Here is a 26,695-nt window from a genome sequence, read left to right as displayed (position 1 = left end):
CCCTGAAGGGACCCAAGGGCTCGAGGGAGAGTCAGCCAGAGGTCAGGAGTTACAGATTCAGCTCAACGCCCACACATCACCAACACTGTCCCCCAAATATAACAGGGGGCCGCCAGAGACAGTGAGCGCCCTGACTTCCCACGTGTGCAAGCAGCAGCTGGAAAATGCAAGCCCTGCCAGGGAGGATGCTGATGAGGTGCCCTCTAAAACCTCTTCCACTCTAGTGAGTGTTGGAATCCTCCCTCAAGGCCAAAGAGAAGGCCGGGGCCTGGGAAGGCAGGAGAGATTTCTGGAGCGGCGGTCGCCAACCTTTCGGACATCACGGACCACCAGTGGTCTCTGGACCACCGGTTGGCGACCGCTGCTCCAAAGGTTTCCTTAGACCAGCGGTCACCAACCTTTCGAACCTCATGGACGACAAGTGGTCCACGGACCATTGGTTGGTTGGCGACCGCTGTTCTAGAGAGAGTCTCTGGTGGGCGAATCTGCAGGGAGGCTGCCGCGGGGACTCCTGACCAAATCACTGCACCTGCTCCTCCACTTGTCACTGTCCTTGCATTTACACCCAGCAGCTCACCTACACCCTGGCAGGAACCCAGGGAGGATGAGAGTCTGGCCAGAGAATAAGAAGGGAGTAGACTGAGCGAAGGCGTGAACAGCAAGATAGAGGCAGACATCCTAGCTGTGAGAGCAAAAAAGGAGTGCTCATGGTGGCAAGCACTGTGCTAAGTTCTTTAAGCACGCTTTATCCCAGTTCAGCCTCACGGCACCACGATGAGGCTGGTGCTACTGGCATCCACAGGGTAAGGTGGGCTCCCCATGTTAAGAGGAGACTGAGGACAGCGGGGACCCACAGCCTGTCAAGGTAATAAGCCACAGAGGAAGGATTAGACCCCAAGCCGCCTCTGCAGAGCCCACGAAACCAAAACAGCATTGTGAAGTGTGAGGAGCCGGATGCTGGGCTAGTGCCAGTCACTGACTCACCCAGGTGCCCGTGCTGCTTTATTAACTAGAGCAGCAGGAAATATGCCCCGGCTCCAGAAGCTCTCCTGCGCGCCCCCAGCCTGCCCCCAGTTCAGGGCGTGAGCCTTTTCTTTCGCATTTACTTTAAGACGGACAGGCTCTCCTTGAGTGCTCAGCTAGGTGTGCACCTGGGACCAGGTCAGCCGGGATCTGCTACCCCTCGGGGCAAATTCCAAAAATGACTCCGCTCCTCCCCTTCTAAGAGGCAGCCAGGCACAGCAGGCCTCCGTCCCTTTCTATTTGTGTGGCAGGTGCGTGAGGTTGTTAGTAGGACAGTGTCTGTCATATTTGCATAGCATTTGGGCTCCACTTATATTGTGCTCCACAAGGGGCAAGCCATGCCAATCCCAAGCGGATCCCAGACTTCCGCACACCTGCTGTCACCGCCGTGAGGGACAATGACAATGATAGCCACATGGCTGCTGTAGACACATTAGGTCCCTTTATTCTCCTCTCATTCTTACACCCTTCAAAACAGGGTGGGAGGCTCTGAAAAGCCAAGCCACTTGCCCAAGGTCACACAGCATGTTCAATGGCAGAATCCTCAGACCCAGCATTTAAGTGGTCTGAGTGCAAAGCCCTGCCCTTAGCTACTATTCAATGCCAAGGGCCTGCCTCTGGCCTCAGGGGCACTGCAGCTAGTCTCCAGCCCAACACCAAGCCCCGCCCAGGAATTCTATCTTTTCCTGCCTGGGTCCATCGGCCTTGACTTTCCGACAGTTGGCTGACTGTTGGTCAATGTGGTCTGCTGGCCCAAGGCCATGTCCAGGTGCTGAGCACAGGGACTGGCTAGGCATGCATATGCCTAAGGAAAGAACCAGTGGACATCCCGGCCATGGCCTTGGCCCTTGCAGCATCTCCGGTGTTGTGTGTATGTGCCGGTGTGGCAAGGACCCTACTTTGTCTGTCTCCCCCCCCCCTCCCAGCTCCTTGCATGAACAAATGCTCCATCCCATGGGGTGAAGCAATTGCAGGGAAGGAAGACACTTTTCTCTACCCTCACAGTTCTCTTGGCTGATCTAATAATCACATAGATATAAGACAGATTAGCAAGAGAAAATAAGCAAATGTAATTACATACATATGTATGGAACCCCGCATACATGAGAAAGTCAGAGACCCCCCCCTACACACACACACACACACACACACACACACACACACACACTCCATGCATACCCTGCCACATAGATAAATCAAAAGGTTATCTCTGGTAAGCTCTTATGATGAGCAAGGCCCCTAATCCAAGTTCTACTAGGTAGTTCAGAGTGGGCAGAAGTTTCTCCAGAGCCTTTGGCTAAAGTTGTCTTCACCTCAAAACAATCCGCATACCACAGAGACACATCTTGGGGTGGCTCATTCTGAACCCCCACAGAATCTAACATGGAAGATGTGGTAGGAAAGCCCTGGGTTTGAATCCCAGTTCTGCCACTAGCACACTGCCTGATGGGTCGGTAGCTTAGTCTCTGAGCCTCAATATCCAGAGCAGGTGTGGGTGGCCCCCAGCTTGGGGGCGCTTTTGGCAGCCAGGCCCTTCACCAACTCCCAAGGAGTGCCCCAAGCCTGCCTGGTGAGGGATGTGAGTCATTCTTAACCAAATGCACTTCCTCTGGTGGGTGAGGAGGAGGGGGAGCGCCCTTCAGGTGCTGCTTAAATTCCATTCTGGTCAACAGCTGCTTCAGGCAGGTGACCTAATGGTGGCAGCACCTCTTCCCTCAGCTCCAGGGGAGCAGCTATTGGTATGGCTGCAGGATAACCCCCCACATCCACTCCACGGGGCAGGCAGTCATTTCCCATTTTTACAAGCAGATGAAGAGACAAAGGAGGAGTCAATTACTGGCCTGAAGGTATGAGTAAAATCTAAGTGACTCCCAGAGGAGAGACCAAACCACAAAAAACAGAATCTCAATCAACATCCTCAAGGAACATCACCTGCTTTCATCAAAACGGAGAGTTAAAAAATGGAAGGCCATGGACAAGACCTTCCATAAACCTTAGTAACGATGAATGAGACTTTAATAAAGATCTATCATCCATTATAATGCTAAGTAGAAAGTCACAAAGACAATCTGATTTTTTGTAAAGGAAAAATGTATATGGCAAGAAAGACAAAAGAAATGTTCAAGGATGGTAGCTTCTACATAGTGAAATTAGGGGTGGTTTTTATTTCCTTTTAGAGGTTATATTTCTTTAAAAAAATTTATTATTTTTTAATATATCTTTATTGATTTCAGAGAGGAAGGGAAAGAGAGATAGAAAGAGAGATAGAAACATCAATGATGAAAGAGATTGAGCCTGCACCCCGGGCATGTGCCCTTGACCGGAATCAAACCTGGGACCTTTAGTCCACAGGCTGACACTATCCACTGAGCCAAACTAGCTAGGGCTAATTCTTTTACAATAAAAAAATTTTAAACATTTAAAAACAAAGCAGAAGTTACTTATATAAATCAGAGTGATTGTGAATGTATAAAATTAATGGCCAATTCTTCAATTAATTATATCTATAAGTAAAATGTGAACATTTTATAATTATTAAGTATTTGTTAACATTTTTAAAGCAGGCTATGGCCCCACAGTAGAGACACAGGACGTCATGGAGCCTGGGAGGAAGGTCAAGTACAATGGGCAGAACTAGTGACCATCCAGGAGATCCCGTCGGATCTCCCAGCCTCAAAAGACCCGGTACTTGTCTTCTGAGGTATGTCTCATAACCGTAGCTGTCATGTGCAGTTTCAGTGACAGTATAATCATAATGATACTAATATGTGCAATGCACAGGCCCACTTCTTCCTATCCCAGCAGGCACTAAGCTCTAAGACAGTGGCATGGTCTGTCCTGTCGTGACTGTGCCCTGAGCACCTAACACAGAGCCTGACACGGACTATGGCTCCATAAATATTTGTTGAATAAATGAACAGTCAAAAGGATGTAAGGGGATAAGGTGAGAGGCAGGTTACACAGCCAGAATCCAACCCACAGTGGGACATGATTTGGCAGAGTGACCTTTAGCCTTACACCATGTTCCCTCATTTGTCCGTCATGGTCCCCAACACCAGCTGGCACAGACCACAGACAGTGCTATGTGTGGGATGGGGGGCAAGAGTCATGGTATAAAGGGAGGGAAGAGAAAAGGTCCCCATCACCCAGGCTGTTACTAGGAAAGAGTAATCCAGGTGAGAAAATGCCCCAAGCTGCCTACCTGGGCAGGGGTGTCCATGAGAATCCAACGCCTGCACATTAATCCGTGTCACTCCAGCTCTGTGACCAGCAGCTCCCTCTGGCAGGGCCTCCCTTCTTCCTCTGGGCCTACCCCCTCCCCCCTACAGCCCCCCCCCCCCCAGGCTAGCCCTGCTGGTTTCTCTGTATCCTGACCCTGCCCAGGCCCAGCTATTCCAATTCTAAGAACCTCTTTCTTATTAAGCCACCCAATTAGCCCCCACTGACCTCAACTCTCTGCAGCTATCTGAGCAGCCAGGCGTTAAATCGCAGATCCAAGAGTGGAAATTGACTTTGTGTCCACTGTGGCTGTGGATGCTGACACCATTAGATGGAGAGCCAGTGAGGAAGTCCTCATTCGTTAAGACAGCCTGCCGGAGCTACTTGGAACTCGGGAAGGCCTCGATTCTACAACTCACAACGATCTTGAAGATTTTACTCATTTCAAAGATATACTATAGCTCACGCAATGACCTAAAATGCATTTATTCACTCACCTCACCCAGGCTGACTTGGTGATCCCCTCAGTGGGGCCTGCTCTGATTTATAAGTAGCACATCACCTGCTCTGAAAAGATGCTCAAACACCCCAGGTCCCCACACGGCCTCCCCTTGGATCTGGTTTGCACGGGTCGTGGGTATATTTCGTGAGAATGACAAGCTCAGCCACTCACGGCCATCGCCCTTGCTCTCTTCAGTGCCTTGAACCCCTTTTCCCCAAAAGGTTGCTTCCTTCCTGGTTTCTCAGGCCTCGGAGTGAATATCACATCAGAGGGCTTTCCAGACCACCCCTCGTCGCATGTCCTTGTCTTACTGAGTCCCTTCTCAGGACTTATCCTTCTCAGGCCCACGGGAGGTCATCTGGTTTGCTGCCTGCCTCCCTGTGCTAGCTCACCACCGGCAGCACTGAGTCTAGCTCACTTGCTGTGTCTCCAGGTCCAAGCTCGGTGGTGGCACAGAGGAAATGTGCATTAAATATGGGCTGGATGAGAGGGACACGCCCGTTGGCCAAACAATCGGTTGGACATCAGGTAAGACAATGGACCATACGGCTGGAGGGCCCAGTCAAGGAAGCTCTGATCACAGGTCAGCGAGCGGGTGAGGCCCCACGGGAGGTCAAGAGAGGCAGGCTGAGTCAAGTTCCCTAAGGTTCCTGGAAGTGATCTGCTGACTCTATAGGGACAGGAAAAATCCCGGAATCCCCGCAGAGTGTGTCCTGGAGTTTGTAGGCAGGGGCCGAGCAGAATCTCCATCAGATTCTGCTAACACTGGCCAGAAAACTACACTGCCATTATGTTATGACCAACAATAACGAGAAACATAAAGCAACAATAAATTGGGATGTACGTTCCCCGAGGCCAGAGCCCCTGCTTCTTATCTGCTAAATCCCCAACATCTGGACCAGGGCCAGCACATAATAGGCACTTCTGTAAATACCTTCTTAATAACTTATTCTTTTATTAAATGACTTCTGCGTGGTAAGTACTTTATATACAAAGTCCATTGGTTCTTCCAATCAGCCCTTGTACAGCCAGAACCCCTATCATTACCTCAGAGAGGAGAAATCAGATGCCCAACCATCAAGGGAGGGCAGGGCAAGGCCTTGAACCCAGGGTGTCAGACCCCACGGTGCCTGGCTCCCTGACTACAGTCAGCACGCCCCCGGGCAAAGCCAGACAGTAATCATGACACCATCAACCAAGCCCTACCATGTGCCAAATGGAGAACCACTGTGGTCACAGTAATCCTCTCAACAGCCCTCTACATTCCACAGAGAAAGCAACTGTGGCCCAAAAAGTGACATCTCCTGGTGTAGCGTCTGCAGTCATCAGCAAGTATTGCTCAATTCTTAAGGACCGGCTTCTTGGGGCTCTGCCATATAGCAGTCCCTGACTGTTGTGGAAGTTGGGACCATTTACTATAAAAATCAGGCTGCTCTCAAAAAAACTGCACATCGCCCTTGTTCCTACCATAGGAAGATCCTACTTCAGCAAGACAAGGACCCCATCCCCGGTCAGGCCCGCCTCTGGCACAGGCCTCCAGCAGGTCCATTCTCTCTGGCCTCCCTTTGCCCACCTGTTTAACCACATGCCTAGGCTCTAAAGTTTTAGGAATCTAAACTCTTATCACTTATTTGAAATTAAGTAGATATTAGTGTGATGTGATGTTTTTGCAGCTTTCTACAGTTTATAAAGCACTTTTCCATTGGTTAGCTCATCTACCCAACAACCTTGCGGTAGAACTAAGAGCCTCCTCTTTCTGGGAGACAGTGAGTGACTCAAGAGAGTGTAGAGGAGTTGGTGAAGGTCCCACCGTGGGTAAGTGGCAGGACGAGGATCTAGATTCCTACCCGAATCCCAGTGGGCTTTCTCCTCCAAGCCAGGCTGCCAGAGGGGGAGGATGGAGCCTGAGAAGGTCCCGGGGTATTGTGAGGGAACATTGGGGAAAACGAGTCAATAAGTAAAAACTAACAACAGAATAGGTAATTCATGGGAGAGGAAACAAAACTCCAGAGAGACACCTGATTGACAAAGATCAGAAAAGTTTAATGCCAATCTGTGTTGGTGAAGGTGGGAGGAAACAAGCATTTCTTTTTTATTTCTTTGGGAATGTAAAACTGATATACTTTCATGACGGGGAATGTGGGACAATATGCATCATAATTTTAAATGCACCCACCGGTTAACTGGGCAATTCCCCTCTGTGGTATTTACCCTATACATCCGCTCACACGCGTACAAAATGACACTCAAAAATACTCATGCAGCCTCCTAGTAACACTAAATTAGGAATAACCTGAATCTCCGACCGAGGACTGGTTAAAGGAACTACGGTCGAGCCAAAAAATGAAGTGGATCTCTCTTTGAATACTGGTATGAAATGGTCTTTAAGATATGTGATTAGAAAAAAAGCAATTGGCACAGCAATGTTTTTAGTTTACTACCATTTGTGCAAAAAATGGAGGCAGGAAGTCAGACTATATCTATATCTATATCTATATCTATATCTATATCTATATCTATATCTATTCTATCTACATATCTATATATCTATATATCTATATCTATATATCTATCTATATATATACTGGTGTCTGCATGGTTTATCTCTGGAAGAACATGTTAGAAGTTGATAGCAGGGTTGCTCTGGGGATAGGAACACAAGAATGGGAGCGGGGACTTGTATTTGTAACTTTTACAAGGGTTTCCATTTGTACTTTTACCATTTTTTTTCAAGAAGGATCATGCATTACATGTTCAAAATAAATACAAAAGCAAGTCTATTGTCTCTTGCCCACTGAACAATGCTATATGTCGAAACCAGTATGAAAATTAACTTGTTAGGTAGCTGGCTCTTCCTGGGGTGTGCTCTGCATGACCCTGCCCCCCAAATCTCTTCCCCTTGGGTTGGTTCCAATGGCAGCCTGAATCACAAGGTGGATCAGTTAACACTTCAAACAGCCTGGATGAGTAATATATTCTAAATCAGGAAGCCTGGGTTTGAATGCCTTCTCTACCAGCAAGAGTGTTTATCTTGGTCTGTACATATTAACAAATGTATATATAGACGGTTGCGGTACACATGCAGTGTGTGGAATAAACGCCAAATCTTGGCGGTGATTAAATTCTGGGGTATAATGGTGATCGGTCATGTGAAATGCTTAGAGGTGATCAGACAGTGTTCAGTCGCTGCGGTGGTCGCAGGCTGGCAGAGTCCTAGCACGGCCTTCCCTCGGTTTATGACTACAACCTGCAAATAGCTTTAAGTCTGTGATGCGTGCATCCTCACAGCCATGCAGGGATGGTTCGCATTTCATGAAGAGGAAGAGAGGCTGGAAGAGCTCACAGGGTGAGCAACACTAAACCATGGCTGCAGCCTAGGCTCACTCCCTCTCAAGGTCACAGGCAGAAATGAGCCCACAAATGACCTCTGGGAAACAGGAGAAGTGTGTCCAAGGAGGGAAGCTTGGCTGGAGATGGGACCTGTGTTACTTAAAAAAAAAAAAAAAAGCACTGCTTTTGACTGATTAATTCTCGGTGCTGGGTTATTGTTGTTGTTTTTTTTCCAAACAGTATTCTCTCAAATTGCAGTAAATTAATACTTGCCCCTTTTGCAATAAGAAAATACAACATATATAAAAGTTTTAAAAGCAGATAATCAGATAGTCAATTGAAAGGCATTTATAGGATAAAGGTGGTCTCACTTTCTCTAAGTTAGTTCTTAACACTGGAATTTTTTAAATTATTACTTAACTTTTTTATTTAATAAGATTTTTAATATTAATTTAAGCATATAAATTTGTTGAACAACCAACAACATATAAAATGAAAAAAGGAATTTAAGACAATCCGTTATTTCTCCAAAACACTTTGGGGTTAATGGTGAACTATGGAGCAATTAAACAAATGTCTGAGTTATAGCAATAGAGAATTTTTGTTTTAAGTTCCATAATTTTTAGCTTCCCTTAAGCCCTGACAAAACTGCTTTTAAATTAACTTGCTCTATAAGGCTCAGAGCAGAGCTTCCCCTGGATGCAGGCAGATCCTGTCTTCCAGGCTGAAGCAGGGCCAGGCCTGCGGGCACCCAGGGCACCCACCATGTGCACATGGCCCTGCCCGTCAGTCAGTCCCGCCCGTCACCTAATCCATCGGCTGCAAAACGCGGCAGCTGGTGAGGGCCGGAGGGAGTTAGGTAGCTCTGGTGTTGAATTGCCTACTGGCCACATGGTGTGGTAAGTATGGCTGCTGTTTTTCCACTTGATGTGAGCTTTCTTTAAATAATTGCAGGCCTCGAGGTTGAGCCAGCAGCAGCTCTGCTGGGTCCAGAGCCCAAGAACCGCCATCCTGAGCCTCAAAGAGCACCCAAGGCCAGGACTGCAGACCCTGGGGTATCTGTGAATTCACCGACACCTTGTCTCCCCTATTAAAATAGGTTTTTAGCTGAAACAAAGCTAAAAGGCAACTTTCCAGATTTAAAAAAAAAAAAAAAAAAAAGGGTCCAAGATGGATAAAACAGTACTGCGGGGAAAAGGAAGAAATCAATTTTAGATAGAATCTATCAGTAGAGGATTTTGAATAATTGGCTCCTTGAAAAAAAAAAAAATCTGGCCTGCAGTTCCTGATTTTCACCCAATCTTTCCACCCCCATGAGTGACTTTTCCAAATGTTCCGTGATTCACTGGGGAGGTTGGAAATCGGGGATTCTCTCGCCTGGAGTTCCTCCTCCGTTCCACCTCCTCCTCCTTCCAAACCCACTCATTTAAGGCACATGAAACCATGACAAATTTCTTCCAACTTGCAGTTCAAAGAGAAGTCAGTACCTACCACCAGGACAGGGGATGCAACTGGGGCGTCCAGAACCTGCAACTGGCTTTGCACACTGGATGGAGGGAAACCATGTTGTCCGTTCGAGATGTGACAGTTCCCTCACTCCTCTGGTCTTCAGTAACCAATTCTCTCCCTCTCTACACACCACCTGGCAGTTCTGCCCCAAGCAGAATTTACAAAAGTAAGAGACAGCCCACCCCGCCCTCCCTGTCCCGAGAGTGAAAGAATGAATCACAGCATGGCAGAGATGGCAGAGATGGGGAAACTCAAGTCCAGAGAGGAGGCCAGACTTGTCTAAGGTCACACAGCAAAGGGGGACAGGCAGGACCTGAACCCAGACTCCCAGGTACAATGCTTGCACCATCTCCAGGGCAGCTACAAAATTCTCTCAACACGATTTTTCTCTCCCCAACTCTAATGTCAAGGGGAATCTATGGAAGTCACACTCTTCTGGGGGAGTTGCAACTATTGCAAAATCACACAATAGAAGGATGTTGCAACTCCAAAAAGACTGGGGATCATTGCTCTAAGGAGATAATCCTGGGAACTCGGTCTAGACAAGGCACAGACATGAATGGCTGAGGGTCCCCGGTCAAAAGCCATCCCTCCCTCCAACAGGTGGACTTGGTGGGCCACAAGTCCACATTCCCGTCGAGTCCCTGCAACAGTGACCGTATTGGGCAAGACACTTCAATATCCCTGGGCCACAGTTTCTTCATCTGTAAAATGAAAATGAAAATCCACGGGAGGATGTGAACCATGGGTGTAAAAATGCTCTGTGATTTTCAGTCACGTGCTAACGGGTAACAGGAGTAACAATCATGATAATTATGGTAATAATTATCATGATTGCACTTATTGAGGGCTTACTCTGTAGAGCTACTAACCTTCTTGCGTACCTGGTGGTTGTGTGGACCTGCCCCTACCAACCACCAGGCATGCGAGACTGCAGCTTTATTGGGCAAAGGACTTCAGTCCGGACTGCAGGTGGGAAGCTGTGCCCAGCCTTGCACCTCCACTCCACGCCTAGGGCCTGGGTTCGAGCTGCCCAGATAGCAGGGTGATAGCACTCATTCCATTCTGCCCATGAGGCCCAGGGAAAACCTAGTCACTGTCAGTCACCCTCCCCGAGATTTCCCCACTGCCCCAGAGCAGCCTCCAGCTAGATTCCTGGGCTGGAAATCCTGGTGTTCCTGCTGGTGACTCTTCCGAGCACTTAGTGTATCTGTTTGTTCTTCATCCTCACGAGAGTCTCCTCCAGCTCATGTCTCCCCCCAGTCATCGCTGCTCATTCCCCAGCCACAGGACGTGCTGGGCCTTATGACAGGCTGGACTCTGCCTACGATGCCTTTCCCCGTCATGTCAGCAGCTCCTGCTCATCCCTCATACTCTTTCTGCTACACGAGCTGCCTGGCCACCTCCTCTGTGCTGGCTACCCTAAAAGGCCACGGCAGATCTGTTCTTCCCAGGACAGGGAATGGGCCTGGTTCAAATCTGCAATCCTAACTTCCCACCCAGAGGGAGTGATTGCTGCGTGGATGGAAAAAGAGGCGCCAAGTGAGAATCAGGGGTCTGTAACTCATGGGGTCTTCCAGTTTCCTCCACCAAACTGCCATCAAACCACTATTATTGTTAACGACACCCAGACACTGCACTAGGCTCTTCAGACAGTGTATCTTCTTGTCATTTCAACCACCCAGTGAAATACATATTATTATCCCATTTCACAGGTGAGGAAACTGAGGCCCAGGCAAATTAAAGGACATGCCATAATCCATTCAGCTGCTAAAGGGCAGACCCTGACTCTGAGCTCTGGTCTTCATCACTGTTCTAGTCTGCCTCCCACTGGCCCTCCAAATCCAGACCTGGGCTGAGTCTGTCACCTGGAACTGGCTGACACGGCTCCTCCTCGGGTGGTCCTGCAACTGGATCACTAAAAACTCACAGTGAGGTCATCTGAGCAAAGGAGGTCTTTTCTCGTCATTCTGGGGTGGATTCCTAATCCCCCTCCTCCCTCCCATGCTTTTTACCACATCCTCCAGCCCACCCTGCTCTTCCCACGACTTGATTCACTAATCTGGGCCTACTTCCGCTCTGGGGAGAGGGCCTTTTCCCTCTTTACATTCACCTGCTACAGCACCCAGCCTCCAGACCACCCCCACCTGCACCCCCAGAGTAGAAGACTGCCATATTCCCGTGGGGCACAGGTCCACAAAGTGCAAGCCAGCCAGCCACTCCCTCAGCCACGAGGACAAAGAGCAAGTGTGGAGAAGGCTGGAGGGCCCACACGCTGCTGAGCAGGTACCAGGGACTGCACCCACAGGACAGGGAGGAGCGGCTGCCCAACCCTAAGGAGAAAGTGGTGTGAGGTCAACAGGGCACTGGGGCATGGCTCCTTTAGGGCAAGGCCCTAGTCACACCAGCCTGCAGGGCCCCTGGGGGCTTTTGCATGGCTTGGTCAGCAAAGGAGCTAAATCCCCAGGCCCACCACTCACCCTCTGAGCCTCAGGACCCTCATCTGAAGAATGGGGCTAATAGTATTTATCTCCTGGGGTTGTTGGAAGTGAGCTCAGCACAGTGGCCAGTACAGATTAAGAGCTCAACCAGAACTGAATAAACTCATTCATTCAAGAAACATCCAACAAACACCAACCATCTACCAGGCCCTAGTCTAGGCCCTGGGGATACTGGGGAACCAGACAGGCAAGTCCAGTCGTCATGGAGCTTCCATTCCCACAGGGGCAACAGGTAATCAATGAGGAACAAATTCATAAACAAGAAAGTGTCTGGGAGAGGCTCATGCCTTAAAGAAGACAAACAGGTACTGGATAGAAAGTGGACAGTGCGGGTGGGAGCTGGGGGTGAGGAGAGGCCTCTCTGAGGAGGTGAGGTCTCAGCAGATGCGGAGGTGAAGGAGCAGCAGGCCACGGTGCAGCCCCGCATTCCGGGAAGAGGAAACAGCAAGTACAGGAGCTCTGGAGACTACTTCTATTATCACTTAAGCCCCGCCCTGCCCATTGAGCAAGAGCGGAACATAGCTGGTGCAACAGCAAACTGGGCGTCAGGATAAGTGGGTTCTAATCCCCTTGCGTCCCTTAAACCGCCTGGGCCATGCAGCACCCTCTGATCTTTAAGGGTCCCGATAAATAAAATGATTTCTGGGCTGAGGGTCCATAGACGGCTTGCATTCCCATTTTATAGATGGAGACATGGAGGCCCAGGGAAGGATTTGATCGGATCCTGAAGTGAATCACTTTTCAAATATTTGTTTTTATCCCTGTATCTTGATCTCTTTGATCCTCAGCCACATATCTGCTTGTGGGACAACTCAGGAGGTGGAGGTGGTGGTGGCGGGGGGATCACAATGACATCAGAGGTGAGTGGGTTGGAAGAGGGGAAAGCAGATATGTGGCTGAGGATCAAAGAGATCAAGATACAGGGATAAAAACAAATATTTGAAAAGTGATTCACTTCAGGATCCGATCAAATCCTTCCCTGGGCCTCCATGTCTCCATCTACAAAATGGGAATGTTCCTCTCCTCCTGACTACAATGCAAGATTGATGTGAAGACCAAACGGATATGCCAGCTAAGGAAGGCATCCTGCTTTACACAGGCCGTATAAAGATCGGTACGGCATGGTCGTCTGTATCCTAAGTGCTACCCCATAATCTGGGCAAAGGCAGGAAGGACAGAGGGAGGAAGGGACTAACAGAGTTAATGCCAGACACTCTACAAATAGTACCTGCTTGTTTAGGACCAAAGCAGGGCTGCCATGAGAGGGAGCTTTCTGAAAACAAAGAAGCATAGGGCCTGCACTCAAAAATTCTCAGTTAGTAAGTCTGGGGTGGCCCCGAGGTAGAACTATTATTATATTTTTTTTAACTACATCGTTGATTCTGATAGGCACTCATGGTTGACAACCACTGATTAGTTCTACCAACGGAAGGAAGGTAGGACCTATTATGGTTCACATTTGGTGGCTGACTAATTAGAGCACAGAGCAGCTGTCTCACTCCGTGGATCACACAGCTATTAAGTCATAAAGCTAATATTTGAACCAGATAGCCTGTGCTCGTTAATCACTAAACAACATGGTCTCTTGAAGCCAATCAGAATTTTTAAAAATTGATTTGAGAGAGAGAGAAACATTGATTTGTTGTTCCACTTACTCATGCATTCATTGGTTGATTCTTCTATGTGCCCTGACTGGGGATCGAATCTGAAACCTTGGCCGATGGGGATGGTGCTCTAACCAACTGAGCTGCCCGATCAGCATTTGCCACATACTTTTTCTACCACCTCGTGCAGCCTCGGAAATACAAAAGACAACATCTCACATTAGGAGACAGCATTCACTTTCGAAGAAACTTTTTATGGCTAGACCAACTCTTTAATCATCTGGCATCCTCAAGGAATAATGTGTTCTTGCAATAGCTAAGTTTATAGCTAACTATAAAACTTTTCCTGTTTTTAACAGACCTCCTATTTCAGACGATAATACCCAAATGTGTGTCACTCTTCCTTGCTTCCTTGCACAGAGAACACTGAACAGTATACACCTTTCCTGGGGGATGAGGCGCTGTCGCTGACCCATGCGCTTGGTACTTGCACCCAGTAAGGTACTCAAGAGCAAGGGGCCTCCTTGCCCCTTCACTTAAAGGACCCAAATGGCCTTTGGTGCCACAGTTCATGTGTTTCTGACTCTAGCGGAACCACACCCCTGACCCGTGCTTGCAGAGATACACACTAACAGAACTAACCTGCTGATTCTAATGTCACAGAGGCCAGGACAAGGCTGTCAGGCTTGTAAGAATTATGCCTAAACTAAGAGCTAATTGGTCCTAAGCAGAAAGGGTGAGGGGTGATCAGATTTGGGAGGACCTGAGTCTTAAAGGGAAAGATTGGTAGGGCATGGAGTTCACCCTCTTGGGCTGGAGACTGGATTCACTGGTCTCAAGTGCTCCCTCACCCCTATACCTCCCTGGATCCCCCCTTTCTTCCTCCAGAGAGGAGGCCAACCTGCTCAGTCCTGCTGGAACCAGCCACTGGGCAATGGGCATGAACTCAGTGTAAGGTGCTGGTTTCAATCTCTTTGGAAGGTGTAGGGACTGGTATAACCCCCCTAAACTCCCCTCACCCACACATCCCAACTCAGCTCCAAGCACAGAGACCAGGCCTCTGGAGCCAAGCAAATAGTTGGTGAATTTTCTAAAAGATCAAACAGTGTGTGTTTAGTCATTCAATATTCATCAAATATTCAACAACTATTTTATTAGGGGGCCTACAGTGTGCCAGGAACTGTGATGGCACTGGGGGTTTGATGGTGAACCAACTTGATGAGGTTCCTTTCCTTAGGCAACTCCAGTCCTGGCTGGGTAGAGAAAAGAATCTATATATATAAAAGCCTAAGTGACTGAACCACCAGACTGGTCGCTATGATGCGCACTGACCACCAGGGGGCAGATGCTCAACGCAGGAGCTGCCCCCTGGTGGTCAGTGAACTCCCACAACCAACCTCCTGTGGCTGGCCAACCTCCTGCGATCCCTCCCCCTGGATGGCCAGCCAACCTCCCACAGCCCCTCGCCCTGGCCAGCCAGCCTGATCTGGCCAACCTCCCGCAGTCCCTCCCCGCCAACCAGCCGGCCCCTATCTGGGCGAGAAGGCCCTGATGGCTCTAATCGCCATCCAGGCCAAGGAACCCCACCCGTGCATGAGTTCATGCACCAGGTCTCTAGTAACTATATAAACAAAGGTTATCACAGGCTGGGATCAGAGTTTTACATTTAACAAAGTTCCAGGAAGGCCAGGGATGGGGACAAACCTGGCACACAGTGGACCCTGAGTAAATGGTTATTCCTCCCCATAAGGAACCCCCCAAAGCAAATCCTGTTCTGCAGCCTTATCTCAGCTAGAGGGATGCCACTCTGAGCCAGCCCCTTGCACTCCACCTTCCTCCCACATCCCACTCACTTCCACTGAGCCCCCCACCAAAGCCAAGAGAAGATGCCTCCTCCCGCTACCCAGCACCCCCATTCCAGTCCTTTCTACGTGCCCAGCCAGATTAGCGACACTGCAGTGGTTTAGGCCATGTGCTCTGAAGCCAGGCAGACCAAGGTTCAAATCCCAGCCTTTTTACTATCTGCTTGGGTGATTTAGGGCAAGTCCCTGGACTTCTCATAGCTTCAGTTTTCTTGTTTGTCATAGTACCAACCTCACCAGGTAGTTGAAGATTAAACAAGAACTGGGAACACCTAACCCCAGTACCTGGCACATTCCAAGTGGTCACTGAAGGTGAGCTATGGTCTATGATTACTGTTATTATTAACAATACTAATGGAAGCCTTTGCTGACTCCTCACTGCCTGCCAAGTCCAAACTCCTCACCAGGACATTCAAAGCTCTCCCTTGAGCTCATTTCCTCTCTGTTTTGTTTTTAGTGGGTTGGAGGGCAGATATAAACTCATCAGCATGATAGATACAGAGTGCAGGCAAAGCATACAAAAATGTGGATCACAGAGCAAAAAGGGGGCCACTTCTGAGAGGGGGAATTTGGGGAGGTGTCCTTGAAGGGGATGGGGACAAAAGTCTCATGGTAGAAAACCTCATGGTTGCCTGGTCTAGGGAAGGAACTGCAGAGCAGCATCAGCATCGCAAATTCTGGAGTTGGCCTCAGACTACTCAACTGTAAAATGGGGATAACAGTGGGGACTACTTCATGGGGTTCCTCTGAGATTAAATGTGATTGTACATGTGACTAATTTACTCAGGGCCTGGAAGAGTAATTGCTTGAAAGGGTTAGCAGTTGTTAGCTGTTCTTATCACCATAATTGTTAAAGGATAAGATTGAAGAGGATGCCATGCTGGGAACACCTAACCCCAGGGTCTATGTTAAGAATATTATGTTGTTCTGTTCTTGCAGCAGTGGGTCACACAGTATTTGATGAGTAGTTGGATGGATATGCATTTGAGGCCTTGAATGCCATACCCAGGAGTCTGTTTTGCAGGTTGTGCAGGGTGGGCCTGCAGACGTTTTGACCTGAGGTGGTTGTGGCCTGGGATCGTGGCCAGTCATCCTTGGTGCTAAGGAACCAGGGCAGGGCCTTCCCCAGTGTCCTGGGTACCACACTTCCCTGAGAGGAGCCTGAGACCAGAAATAAAGGCTCAAGCAAGCAGCCACGTTGCCAAGGATGTTTGCCATGGCAACATCAGGGCCCAGTTTCTACCGTCTCCTCGCTCTCCCTCTGCTACATGACTATGTTCTGCCAGGCAAGCACAAGGAAAAAACACAGCCGCAGAGCTGCTGGGGAGCATCCATCTCAGCCAAGCAGGGCTCGCCCGGCTGAGTTCCCAGACAGTGGGTCCCAGACAGTTGCGTCCCTACCACACAGAGCCAGCCCTGGCCACGCAGACAGCAGATGGGGGTCTTGTCCTGCCGGGGCTGGGTGATCTGAAGGCATCCCCTGGTCTGCTCCCCATCTGTTTTCCTCACTTCAAGGTAGGGGCACTGAGCAAGATGGTCTCTAAAGCTCTCTGAACTCCCTGAAAGCTCAAATTTACATTAATGTATTTCCATCACTGTCATGCTCACCATCATAGTGGCTACCCTTTACTGAGCGCTTACTATAGGCCCAGCCATGCTGCAGGCTTATTTATCCTCTGCAGTTATCCTAAGAACCTACTATTATGATGTCCAATTTTTAGGAGGCAACTGCAGTCAGAGAAGACACGTGCTCAAGGTCACACAGCTAGAAAGTGAAGACCCCTGATTTAAACCCTTGGCAGTTAAACTCCAAAGCCAGAGCTCTTAACCACTATCTGATATTTCTTCTCCTCACTTGAAGTGGCATCTAACTGAATTTGGTTTCCTCAAAGCCAGTATTGTAACACTTGCGAAGGATGGATGGATTCCTCTTCAGTCCCCCCAGAAGTTTAGGGGGAAGAACCTAACACTCAGAAAGAGGAATCCCAGGGCCCAGACAGGATCAAGGGCCTAGAGCAGCGGTTCTCAACCTGTGGGTCGGGACCCCTTTGGGGGTCGAACGACCCTTTCACAGGGGTCGCCTAAGACCATCGGAAAACACATATATAATTACATATTGTTTTGTGATTAATCACTATGTTTTAATTATGTTCAATTTGTAACAATGAAATTGGGGGTCACCAAAACATGAGGAACTGTATTAAAGGGTCGCGGCATTAGGAAGGTTGAGAACCACTGGCCTAGAGTTTGGGTCTGCATTACATTTGACTGTTTTTAATACTAACAATGGCTCCTATTGACTGAGTATTTGTAAGTACTTGACAGGCATCCATTAGTCTTCACTAAAACCCTTTAATAGTGTGCTATTATTAGTCCCATTACCTAGATAAAAACACTGAGGCACAAAGAAATCTTGTGCCAAGGCCATGAAGTTCAATCCTGGGATGCAAAGCCCTCGGTTACCAAAAGGAATAATTAGGGCAAAAGTTTGTTTTCTTACCTAAAAGACTGAGCAGTAATTACAGCCTTTGAGGATAAGTGATCAATGGCTTTGCCCGCCCATTTGTAACAGTCACTCTGGTCTCTTACTCTAGACCTGGCAGCAGCTCCGTTTCTGCCCTAAGGAAAGGGCAGGGTGGGAGCCCAGGAATCCAGCTGCCACCAGGAGCCTGGCAGTCCTATGCCTAGCCCAGCAGCGTGACCTCAAGCCAGGCCACTCCTCTCAGCTCTGTGAACCCAGGGTGCTGGCCCTCTAGCCCTGTCTCTGCCATTGGGTGGTCCTGAGCATCTACTGAGAAAACCCAAGGTCAAATGCAAGGGGAGAGGTGAGGCCTTTGGGGTGAGAACAGACAGAAAATAATAAATGATGCAGCCTGTCCAGGGCTAGTGGGTAGGCGGCAACCCAGAGTCCCACAGCCACCACAAAGCCCAGCTACCCTGCACAAGAGTCTCTCCAATACTACCATCCTCACCCTGTCTCTCCCTCAGGAACAAGACTACCACACACACACACACACACACACACACACACACACACACACACACCAAAAAAACCAAGTCCTGATACTGAAAAAAGAACTGGCCAGGGAGTCAGGGACCTGGGCCTCCTCCAGCTGGGTGTCTTCTCCTGTGCCTCCATGCCCTTTCTTCGGGGAGATCTGATGCTCTCTAAGGGCCCTCCCAAGCCTGGCAGGAGAGGGAGCTGCTCAGGGGCCAAGGTTCAAATCCCAGGTTAGATGCTCACTACTGCAAGACCCTGAGTGACTTACCCTCTGTGCCTCAATGTCATCACTTACTAAATAGGGAAAATAGAACCAAGCTCACAGTTATTGGGAGAAACCCATGCGATAGTCTCCTTGCAGATACACACTGCAGAAGTCACTGATGACAGATGTGGTGTGAGGGTGGGTGGACAAGCCACGGGTCCAAAACGCCTAAAGCCGAGGGATGAGGCCATGGGGATGTCCTACACCATTTCTGCCACTGGCTCCTGTATACGTTTGACAGTAAGTGGCACCCTCCACCTGGGAGGTACCAGAAGAAAAACAGGTTTCTTGAAAGTTAAAAGGCTTTCCAGAGAGGACAGGTGTGAGCAGAGGCTTAAAGAGCAGGCAGACTATGAACGCATTATAATGGGGAGAGTGGGGGTCTGGGGAGGATATTCCAGGTCATTCCACACTCATCGCTTAGTCTGTCCCTTCTCAGAACACATGGACTGAAGATACAAAACGAGAAGCCGTGTCGACCCTGACGAGGCGCGTGGCCTAGCATCTCTGTTCACTCAGGGAGGAGGCTGAATGACCGTGTCCAGGCGCTTGTCTATTTGCTGTGGGGAAAACACTCTGAATGAAACAAGCAACAGTCCTTGCCCTTGAGGAGCTTCAGAGCCTGGAGTGGCTTCCTGAACACTTAATGTGGCCTGGATTAAATGAGACGCATCTACTATTCGGGGGCTGTTGTTAGGTGCTTTACATGCGTTCTGTCATCTGATGTCCATGGACTCCCTGCAACAACCTTATAAGGGAAGTAATATTTATCTTTATCTTTACAGATGAGGAGAGAGATGCTCAGAGAGGTTATGGGACCCACCAAAGGTCTCCCAGCCACCTATCTGTAGAACCAGGACTCAAACCCGGGTAGGCTGACTTCAAAGTGAGTGCATGCTGCCCGGAGGTGAGCAAGAAGGCGTCGCCAAAGCAACGGTTTGGGAGCTGGGTCTTGCAGGGTAATGGAAATGGTGGGAATGGAGAACACAGAAAAGAGATTGAGCCGAGGCTTCCAGGAAGGAAACTCATAATCCTGTGTGACCTGGACCCCAAAGGGAAAGCACACAACTGAGGATGGGGGAGGGGGGCTCACTCTCCAACTTCAACTACCTGAAGGCCCTTGAACATCAGGTTTACTTTAAAACTTTAACTTAATTTAACTTAAAAGCACTGGGGAGCCATGGGTGATGTGTGAGCAAGGGAGTGACTTCAGACATGCACTCTCAGAGGACTGATCTACCATCAGGGCCAAGGACAAACAAAGTCTAATGTGGCCAAGATCTGTTTGTTAGTAATTGCAGGAATCTAGTTATGAATGGGCAAAGACCTAGGAGATGGGGAGAAGAACAGGAAGTTCAATCCAATCCCTTGGATTTTACATCAACTGGGATCTTACATCAACCGAGTGTCCATAGGATGAATGTGAGGTGCTTGACTATCTTGGAGGAGGAGAGATAGTAAACAACTCTGCTCATTGCCGAAACCGGTTTGGCTCAGTGGATAGAGCGTCGGCCTGCGGACTAAAGGGTCCTGGGTTCGATTCCGGTCAAGGGCATGTACCTGGGTTGCGGGCACATCCCCAGTGGGAGATGTGCAGGAGGCAGCTGATCGATGTTTCTCTCTCATCGATGTTTCTAATTCTCTATCTCTCTCCCTTCCTCTCTGTAAAAAATCAATAAAATATATTTTAAAAAAAACAAACAAAAAAAAAACTCTGCTCATTATCTTCCAAATGACTTTATTTGTGTTTTCTTCACCCTCACATAACAAGAATTATGCCTCCCATTTTTTACATAAAACAACAACAACAACACTGAATGTGCCAGCTAGTATGGCTGGGATAGCTCAGTGGATTGAGCGTGGACTCATGCACCAAGATGTCAGTGGTTCAATTCCCAGGCTGTGGGCTCAATTCCCAGTGGGAGGCATGCAGGAGGTAGGCGATCAATGTTCCTCTCTCATTGATGTTTCTATCTCTCTCTCCCTCCCTCTTTCTCTTTCTCTAAAACCAACAAAAACTTTTTTTTTTAAAGACTGAATGGATGGGAGTTAGCTCTGTACTAGATGCTGCCTTTCTAAAGTGCTTCAAAGAGAGAATGCCAAGTTTTCTGAGTAGCAGACAGATGCTCATTTTATATACATTACATTACCTAATGCCCAACCCTGAGAGTTGGGCATTTCACAAATTGAGAAACTGAGGCCAGAGAAGCAAAGGGATTTCTGAGTTCTGTCTTCTCTCTATACACTGTGCCTCCAATTGCTCACGGTGCTGGAAATACAGTGAAGACAGAAATAGAAAGCTGTCCCTATCTTCACAGAGCTTGGAATCAAGCAGTCTGGGAACCTCACCCATTGATCCCGCTTTTGCTACTTACTCAACAGGTAGTGTAGGTTAGAGTCATCAGCTGGTCAGTGAGTTCTCTGAAAACTACAATTCTCATCCAGTTAACGGGGATATAGCACCTACTCGTTGTAGAATCTTTATGAGAATGAAACAGAATGATGCACATTGAAAGTTCCACAGAGTGCGTGGCATCGAGAGGATGCTCAATAAATGTCGTTGCGGATGAAGTGTTACCAGCAATGCTCTTGTTACGGCCTAACTTCTAAGCCCAGGCCCCCATCTGCAAGGCTGCTTCTGACCCACAGCAGTATCCTATTATTCCAGAGAGAAGGAAAAGGGTGACTCACATCCTGGTAATGGGGGAGCTGCTGGCTGGCTTACACCAGCTGGGAGAGGATGGCCCCAAGGTGAAGGGGAAATATGAGTCCTCCACCCCCACCCCCACCCCGGGCCCAGTTGCTGGGCTATTGCCTTTCCTGGGTTCATAGGCATCTCATCATTAGCACCAGTGAGAGAGCCCCAGCGAAGGTAGCCTCTGGGCTTCTCATAAAGCCAGCAAACAGGTCCCCTTCTGGGCTCAGGTGAAGAAGTTACTCCCCCTGACCTCACACAGGTGAAGGGTGGACAAAGGCACCCAGCAAAGGCTGCAACTTCAACTTGGTCCTACAGATGGCTAGGCTAGAACTTGGACTTGGACTTGGAAAAGAAACCGGCCCTGCCTCCACAGCTGTGGAGGCAGCACTATTCCAGACCTCGCAAGTGAACACCAGGGCTTCAACCGTTTTTTCAATGCTCCATGGGGGGGGGGGGGGGGGGGGCCCTTCTGGGAGCTCAGATCCAGTTTGAGAACAATGAGGGCAGAGGATACCAACTGAAAAATGGGCCGAGTTTTTACAAACAGCATTTTACAGAACAGAACCGTAAATGATCCATAATCATATGGGGGAAAGGTTGAGCATCACAAGGAATCAAAAAAATACACATTAAAACAGTAAGGGTGACAGAGAATTTATTGATGAACAGACTGGTTAAAATGAAAATACCAAGAGTTATCTGGGAATGGCGAAGGAGGCATTCCCACACAATGCTGGTAAGCGTGGAAATCAGCACAATCTTTCTAGAAAGCAATCCAGAAATGTGTTTACCAAACGCCTGCATAGTTCCTTTGACAGAGTAATTTCACTTCTAGGAATTTAAATGAAGGAAAGAAGACATATGCAAAGACATTCATTTCAGCACAGCTTACAATAGCAAAAACATAAAAAAAAACAGCTTAAATGACTAACAATAAAGGACTGATTAAATACATTTTGGCTCAACCCTCAAAGAAATACTATATAACCATTAAGATATTACGATATTAAGTAGGATATTTATTATTGAGGAAAGGTAGTCACAGTATATTGTTTGGAAAAGGGGGAAAAAAGCAAGTTATGACAGTGTGATTCCAAGTTACAATTAGTATATAAAGAATGACTCCATTTTTCTACAAAGATATAATCAATAGGAATCAAGAGGAAAGAAAAAAGTCTGGAAGTACACATAAAAATTAACAGTGGTTATCTCTGGGTAAGATTACATGTTTTCAATTTCTTTCTCTATGCTTGCCAGTATTTTCTATGAATTCTACAATTAAAATATTTTCAAATGATAAGGGCTTGGGCCAGAAGACTTATAAAGTTCCTGCCAACTCTGACATTTCGGACATGGATGATTGATGTCCCAAGCGACTTCAAACAGCCCATATTTAGTGTGGGCTTACGGTGTGGCCTTTGGAGCATAAGTCCTTGCCCACAGCTGCAGCCCTCTGCATTCCTCTCTCTTCATACTCGCTGCCCAGCTGTCTCCCCAGCCGGCCTGGGAGCTTCCCCTGTAATTCATGTGCCTAGCCAAGAGCCGAGCAAAGGAACTCAGCACAGGGACAGGTGCCGTGGGGGCACAAAAAGATGAAAGGCACAACTCTAGCTCTAGAATCTTCCTGGGACACAGGACTCACAAACAAAGAGCCTGGTGGTATAACACAGACTAAGAAAACCTGAGGAAAGAGAAAGAAAGCAGGGCAAGCCAGGCTGGGAAGGCCGGCGAGAAGAGGCCATGCAGGATGGGTGGACGAGGGCATTGCAGGCAAGGGGCACAGCCTGGGCAAAGGTGAAGCCAACCCGAAGTCCTTTGGAATACATGTTCCAAACCTTTCCAAGAAACTTTCACAATCCTTGGCCTGCTGGATTTCTGAACTTTGGCCCGAATGAGTAAAAGTTGTCTCCTAAACAGAACGCTTCCCTCGACCTAACCCTGGATTAGCCACCAAAGACAACTTAAGTCTTCTGGATAAAGACAACATGTATATTTCCTTTTTATTCACTTACCCCACCCCTTCCCATGGGAGAAGAGGACGGAGAGGAAGGGTCTGGGGAGGAAAGAGAAGTGCAGAAACCAGACATCTCACATGCAAAGAGCGCTCACCCCCACCACCAGGCAGGCCCTTCGCTGCTCTTACCGACACCACCAGCCCCATTTGACAGATGGAGAAAGGGAGGCTCCCAGGGTTCAAAAGGCTTGCTCCAGGGTCACCCAGCCAGAGAGTGGGGAAGGCGACTCCACTCAGGCCTTCTGACTCCAAGTCCAGTGCTATTTCGAGGTAACACACAGGACCTGGAGTCAGGAGCCCTGGGTGGCTCTGTCACCCACTGGCTGCATGGTCCTGCACAAGTGGCTCACCCCTCACAGCCTCTAACCCCAACTGTAAAATGAGGCGGCTGGCGATGGCCCGCCCGAGTCCTCTCATGCTGCGCTCCCTAAGCCTTCTAGGGACGGCTGCAAAGCTCTCCCTATCGATTACATTTCCCAAGTTGGGCCGGCAAGGATCGCCAGAAGATCCTCAGCCTGTCACGTGGTGAAATAAAAAAAGCAAACGTCCCAGATTAACTTTCACTGCACTTCTGCTGACACCTGATTACCCAATTTTCTAGTTTCCTTGGGTAAAATATCCCTACCGGACAGGCCCGCTGGGCGGCGAGCAGGGCAAATAATTAATTATTGGTGAGCCAAAGACCACTGAAGATGGAGTTAAAACCTGGAGTCGGGTCCAACACGGTCAGTTCTTGCTCTGGGCCCCTGAACAAGTCTCCGGTTATTTCAGGCTTCCTTCACCCGCGTCTTAGTCGAGAGGCTTGGAAACACTCCCAGACAAGTGCGCCGGCTGAGGACAGAACTTTCCCAGGGGCAACTCTGTCCCCTCGGTCCCCGTGGTCCGCGGGGGGTGGGAGGCCAGGGGAGCCGCGGTGGTGCTGGGACCGGGCTCTGCAGTCCGCGAAGACCTGGGCTCTGCGCTCCGGGAGTGTGACGGCGCCGGCGACCGCCACCGAAGCTCCACTGCGGTTTCGTCAGAGGTAAAGGGACGCGCCCGGCGCGCGCGGCGTGTGCACACCAACACACACCCCCGCGCGCAGCCCACTCGGCACACACTCCCCCTCGCCCTGGGGACCGCGATCGCCCGTCACCAGCCCCCTCGGCCCCTGACCAGAACCCACCCAAGCGCACCCGCCACCGACCACGAGGCCCCGCGGCTTCCTGACGCATGGACGTCCGCAAGGGACGAGGGCTGGCCTTCTCCGGCGCGTGGCGGGCTTCCTCGCGGCGACACCCAGCCACGCCGCGCCATCCCAGCCGCCAGCCGGGAGTCGCCTCCCGGAGTCCGCCCGGAGCTGAACCTCTCGGCCGCTGCGTCCCCTCCAAGTCGCGTCTCTCGGCTTAGGAGTCGGCTTGCAAGCCTCTCCCCGCCCACCGGTCCCATGACAGCTGCTGCCGCCCAAAGACAGGCAGATTACAACAAGAAGCAAAGTTTCCCTCTCGGCCCTCCTACCCCCGCCCCCTCCGCCTCCCCCCCTCCCTTTCAATGTTATGCAAAACGAGCCGGCACTGGCGCTCCGGCTCCAGGTACCAGACCAGCCTTCGGGAGCCGCGCCCGGTTCCGCCGGGCGGCCCCTCTCCTCGGCCCGGCGGGCGCCCGCATCCGGGGTCTCATTCTCGGCTCCGCCGCATCCCCATTCTCCCGGCTTCCCGCAGCCTGGCGCCCAGAGAAAAAGCCCTAACTATGGGGCCAAACTTTATGCTTTCAACAGGCAGGGGGCTGGGTAAACCACGGAAGGGGTGGGGGGCGCGCACGCCGTGTTCAGGCATTTTCGGTGGCTGCTTGAACCAGCAGCCCCCCGTCCCCTACCCCCCGCCTCGGTCTCCAAGTCACCAGTTTCCTCGGCGCCCCCCCCCCCACCCCCCGGCACACCAGAGCACCCTCTCCTGTCACGCGCGTGTCGCCGGTGGGGCTCCCAGAGCCAGGACTGCCGCCTCGTCTTCCCTTCCCCCAGCATCGCCGAGCGCGCACCGGGGCCGCGCGCCGCAGGGGGACCCAGGCGCCCCCAGACAGTCTTTCCGCCCCCATCCTGCCGGCCTCCCACCCCCACCCCGGGCGCTCCGCCGAGTAGCGCAACCAGGAAGGTGCTATACCCGCCCGCATGTCCACGTGCCCCGTAGACCCCTATGCCTTTAGCGGGCAACTGGCAGCAAACTCCGCGCTGCGGGCGCCGATGAGGAGCGCTGGGCCGATGGGGAGTGGAGGGGGGACTGGAGACTGGAAGAGCAGGTGACTCCGAGGACGGGGGTAGGCGCCCGTGCCGGGGCCACAAGTCCACGTGAAAGTACGGCAGCAAGTGCCGGGAGCCTGAGGGCGCGCCTCCAGCACCCGGAGCTAGCCCGAGGGTCCCCCACACCTTGGCGCGGCTCCACCTCCCCGAGGAAACGCGGTACACCCCCCTCCTCCAGCTCTGCCGGCGGGAGGGGGGGCGGATTCCAAGAGACCAAGGCTAGACCCTCCTCAGCAGCCTAGCGCCCACCACGCTCCGGCTAGCGCGGGGCACCGCCAGCCCCCTGCCCCCCTAACGGAGCGTCTCGCCGGGTGCACGGCAGGGGGCTCTGCAGCCTGGAACCCCCGATCCCCTCGATGCGCCCACCGCTGTCTCCCAGCCTCCGCGGCTGCGGCGGCAACCCCCGCAGCTCAGCACCCTGGCCCCGGGCCCGCGGCCCCGGCGGGCAGTACCTGCGTGTCGGCGAGATAGTTGAGGAAGAAGGAGGAGAGCTCTTCGTCCAGCAGCGCGCCGCAGTCGTTCCCCGCCATCTTCCAGCCGCGGCTGCAGCGTGCGGCGGAGTCAGCGCCGAGCCGGCCGGGGGGAGGGAGCGAGCCGGCGACGGAGGGAGGCGGGGGAGGGAGCGAGGGAGGCGGAGGGCGGAGCTCGGGCCGCGGCTGCCGCAGGGCCCGCTGGCTGCGGGGGCGGGGCCGCGCGGTGCCTGAGCCGGCCGGGGGTCGCGCCCCCACTTTCTTGCTCCAGGTCTGGAACCGTGATCCCGCCGGCGGCCCCCCCGGCCGGGAGAACAGCTCCTGAAACGGGGTGACGGTGCCCCAGCCTGCAGCCCGATTTCTGCGCAGCAATGCGGGCAGCCCCCAGGTTTTGCCAGAGCGAATCACGTTGCCTTAGCGCTGGG

The 26,695-nt window shown here is 50.6% G+C and overlaps 1 protein-coding gene across 1 annotated transcript in view; it reads right to left on the bottom strand.

The window, feature by feature from the left end:
- Positions 1–26,405, bottom strand: part of PPARGC1B (PPARG coactivator 1 beta) — a 104,101-nt gene extending 77,696 nt beyond the window's left edge. The window contains exon 1 of the mRNA XM_059698876.1: positions 26,253–26,405. Coding sequence (XP_059554859.1) covers positions 26,253–26,330 — 78 coding nt within the window. The 5' untranslated portion in view covers positions 26,331–26,405. The remainder of the gene's footprint in view (positions 1–26,252) is intronic.
- Between the last annotated feature and the right edge of the window lie 290 nt (positions 26,406–26,695).

This window comes from Myotis daubentonii, chromosome 5 (assembly GCF_963259705.1).
Source record: "Myotis daubentonii chromosome 5, mMyoDau2.1, whole genome shotgun sequence".
In the NCBI taxonomy this organism is placed as follows: domain Eukaryota; kingdom Metazoa; phylum Chordata; class Mammalia; order Chiroptera; family Vespertilionidae; genus Myotis; species Myotis daubentonii.
This window is presented reverse-complemented; position numbering and strand designations above follow the sequence as displayed.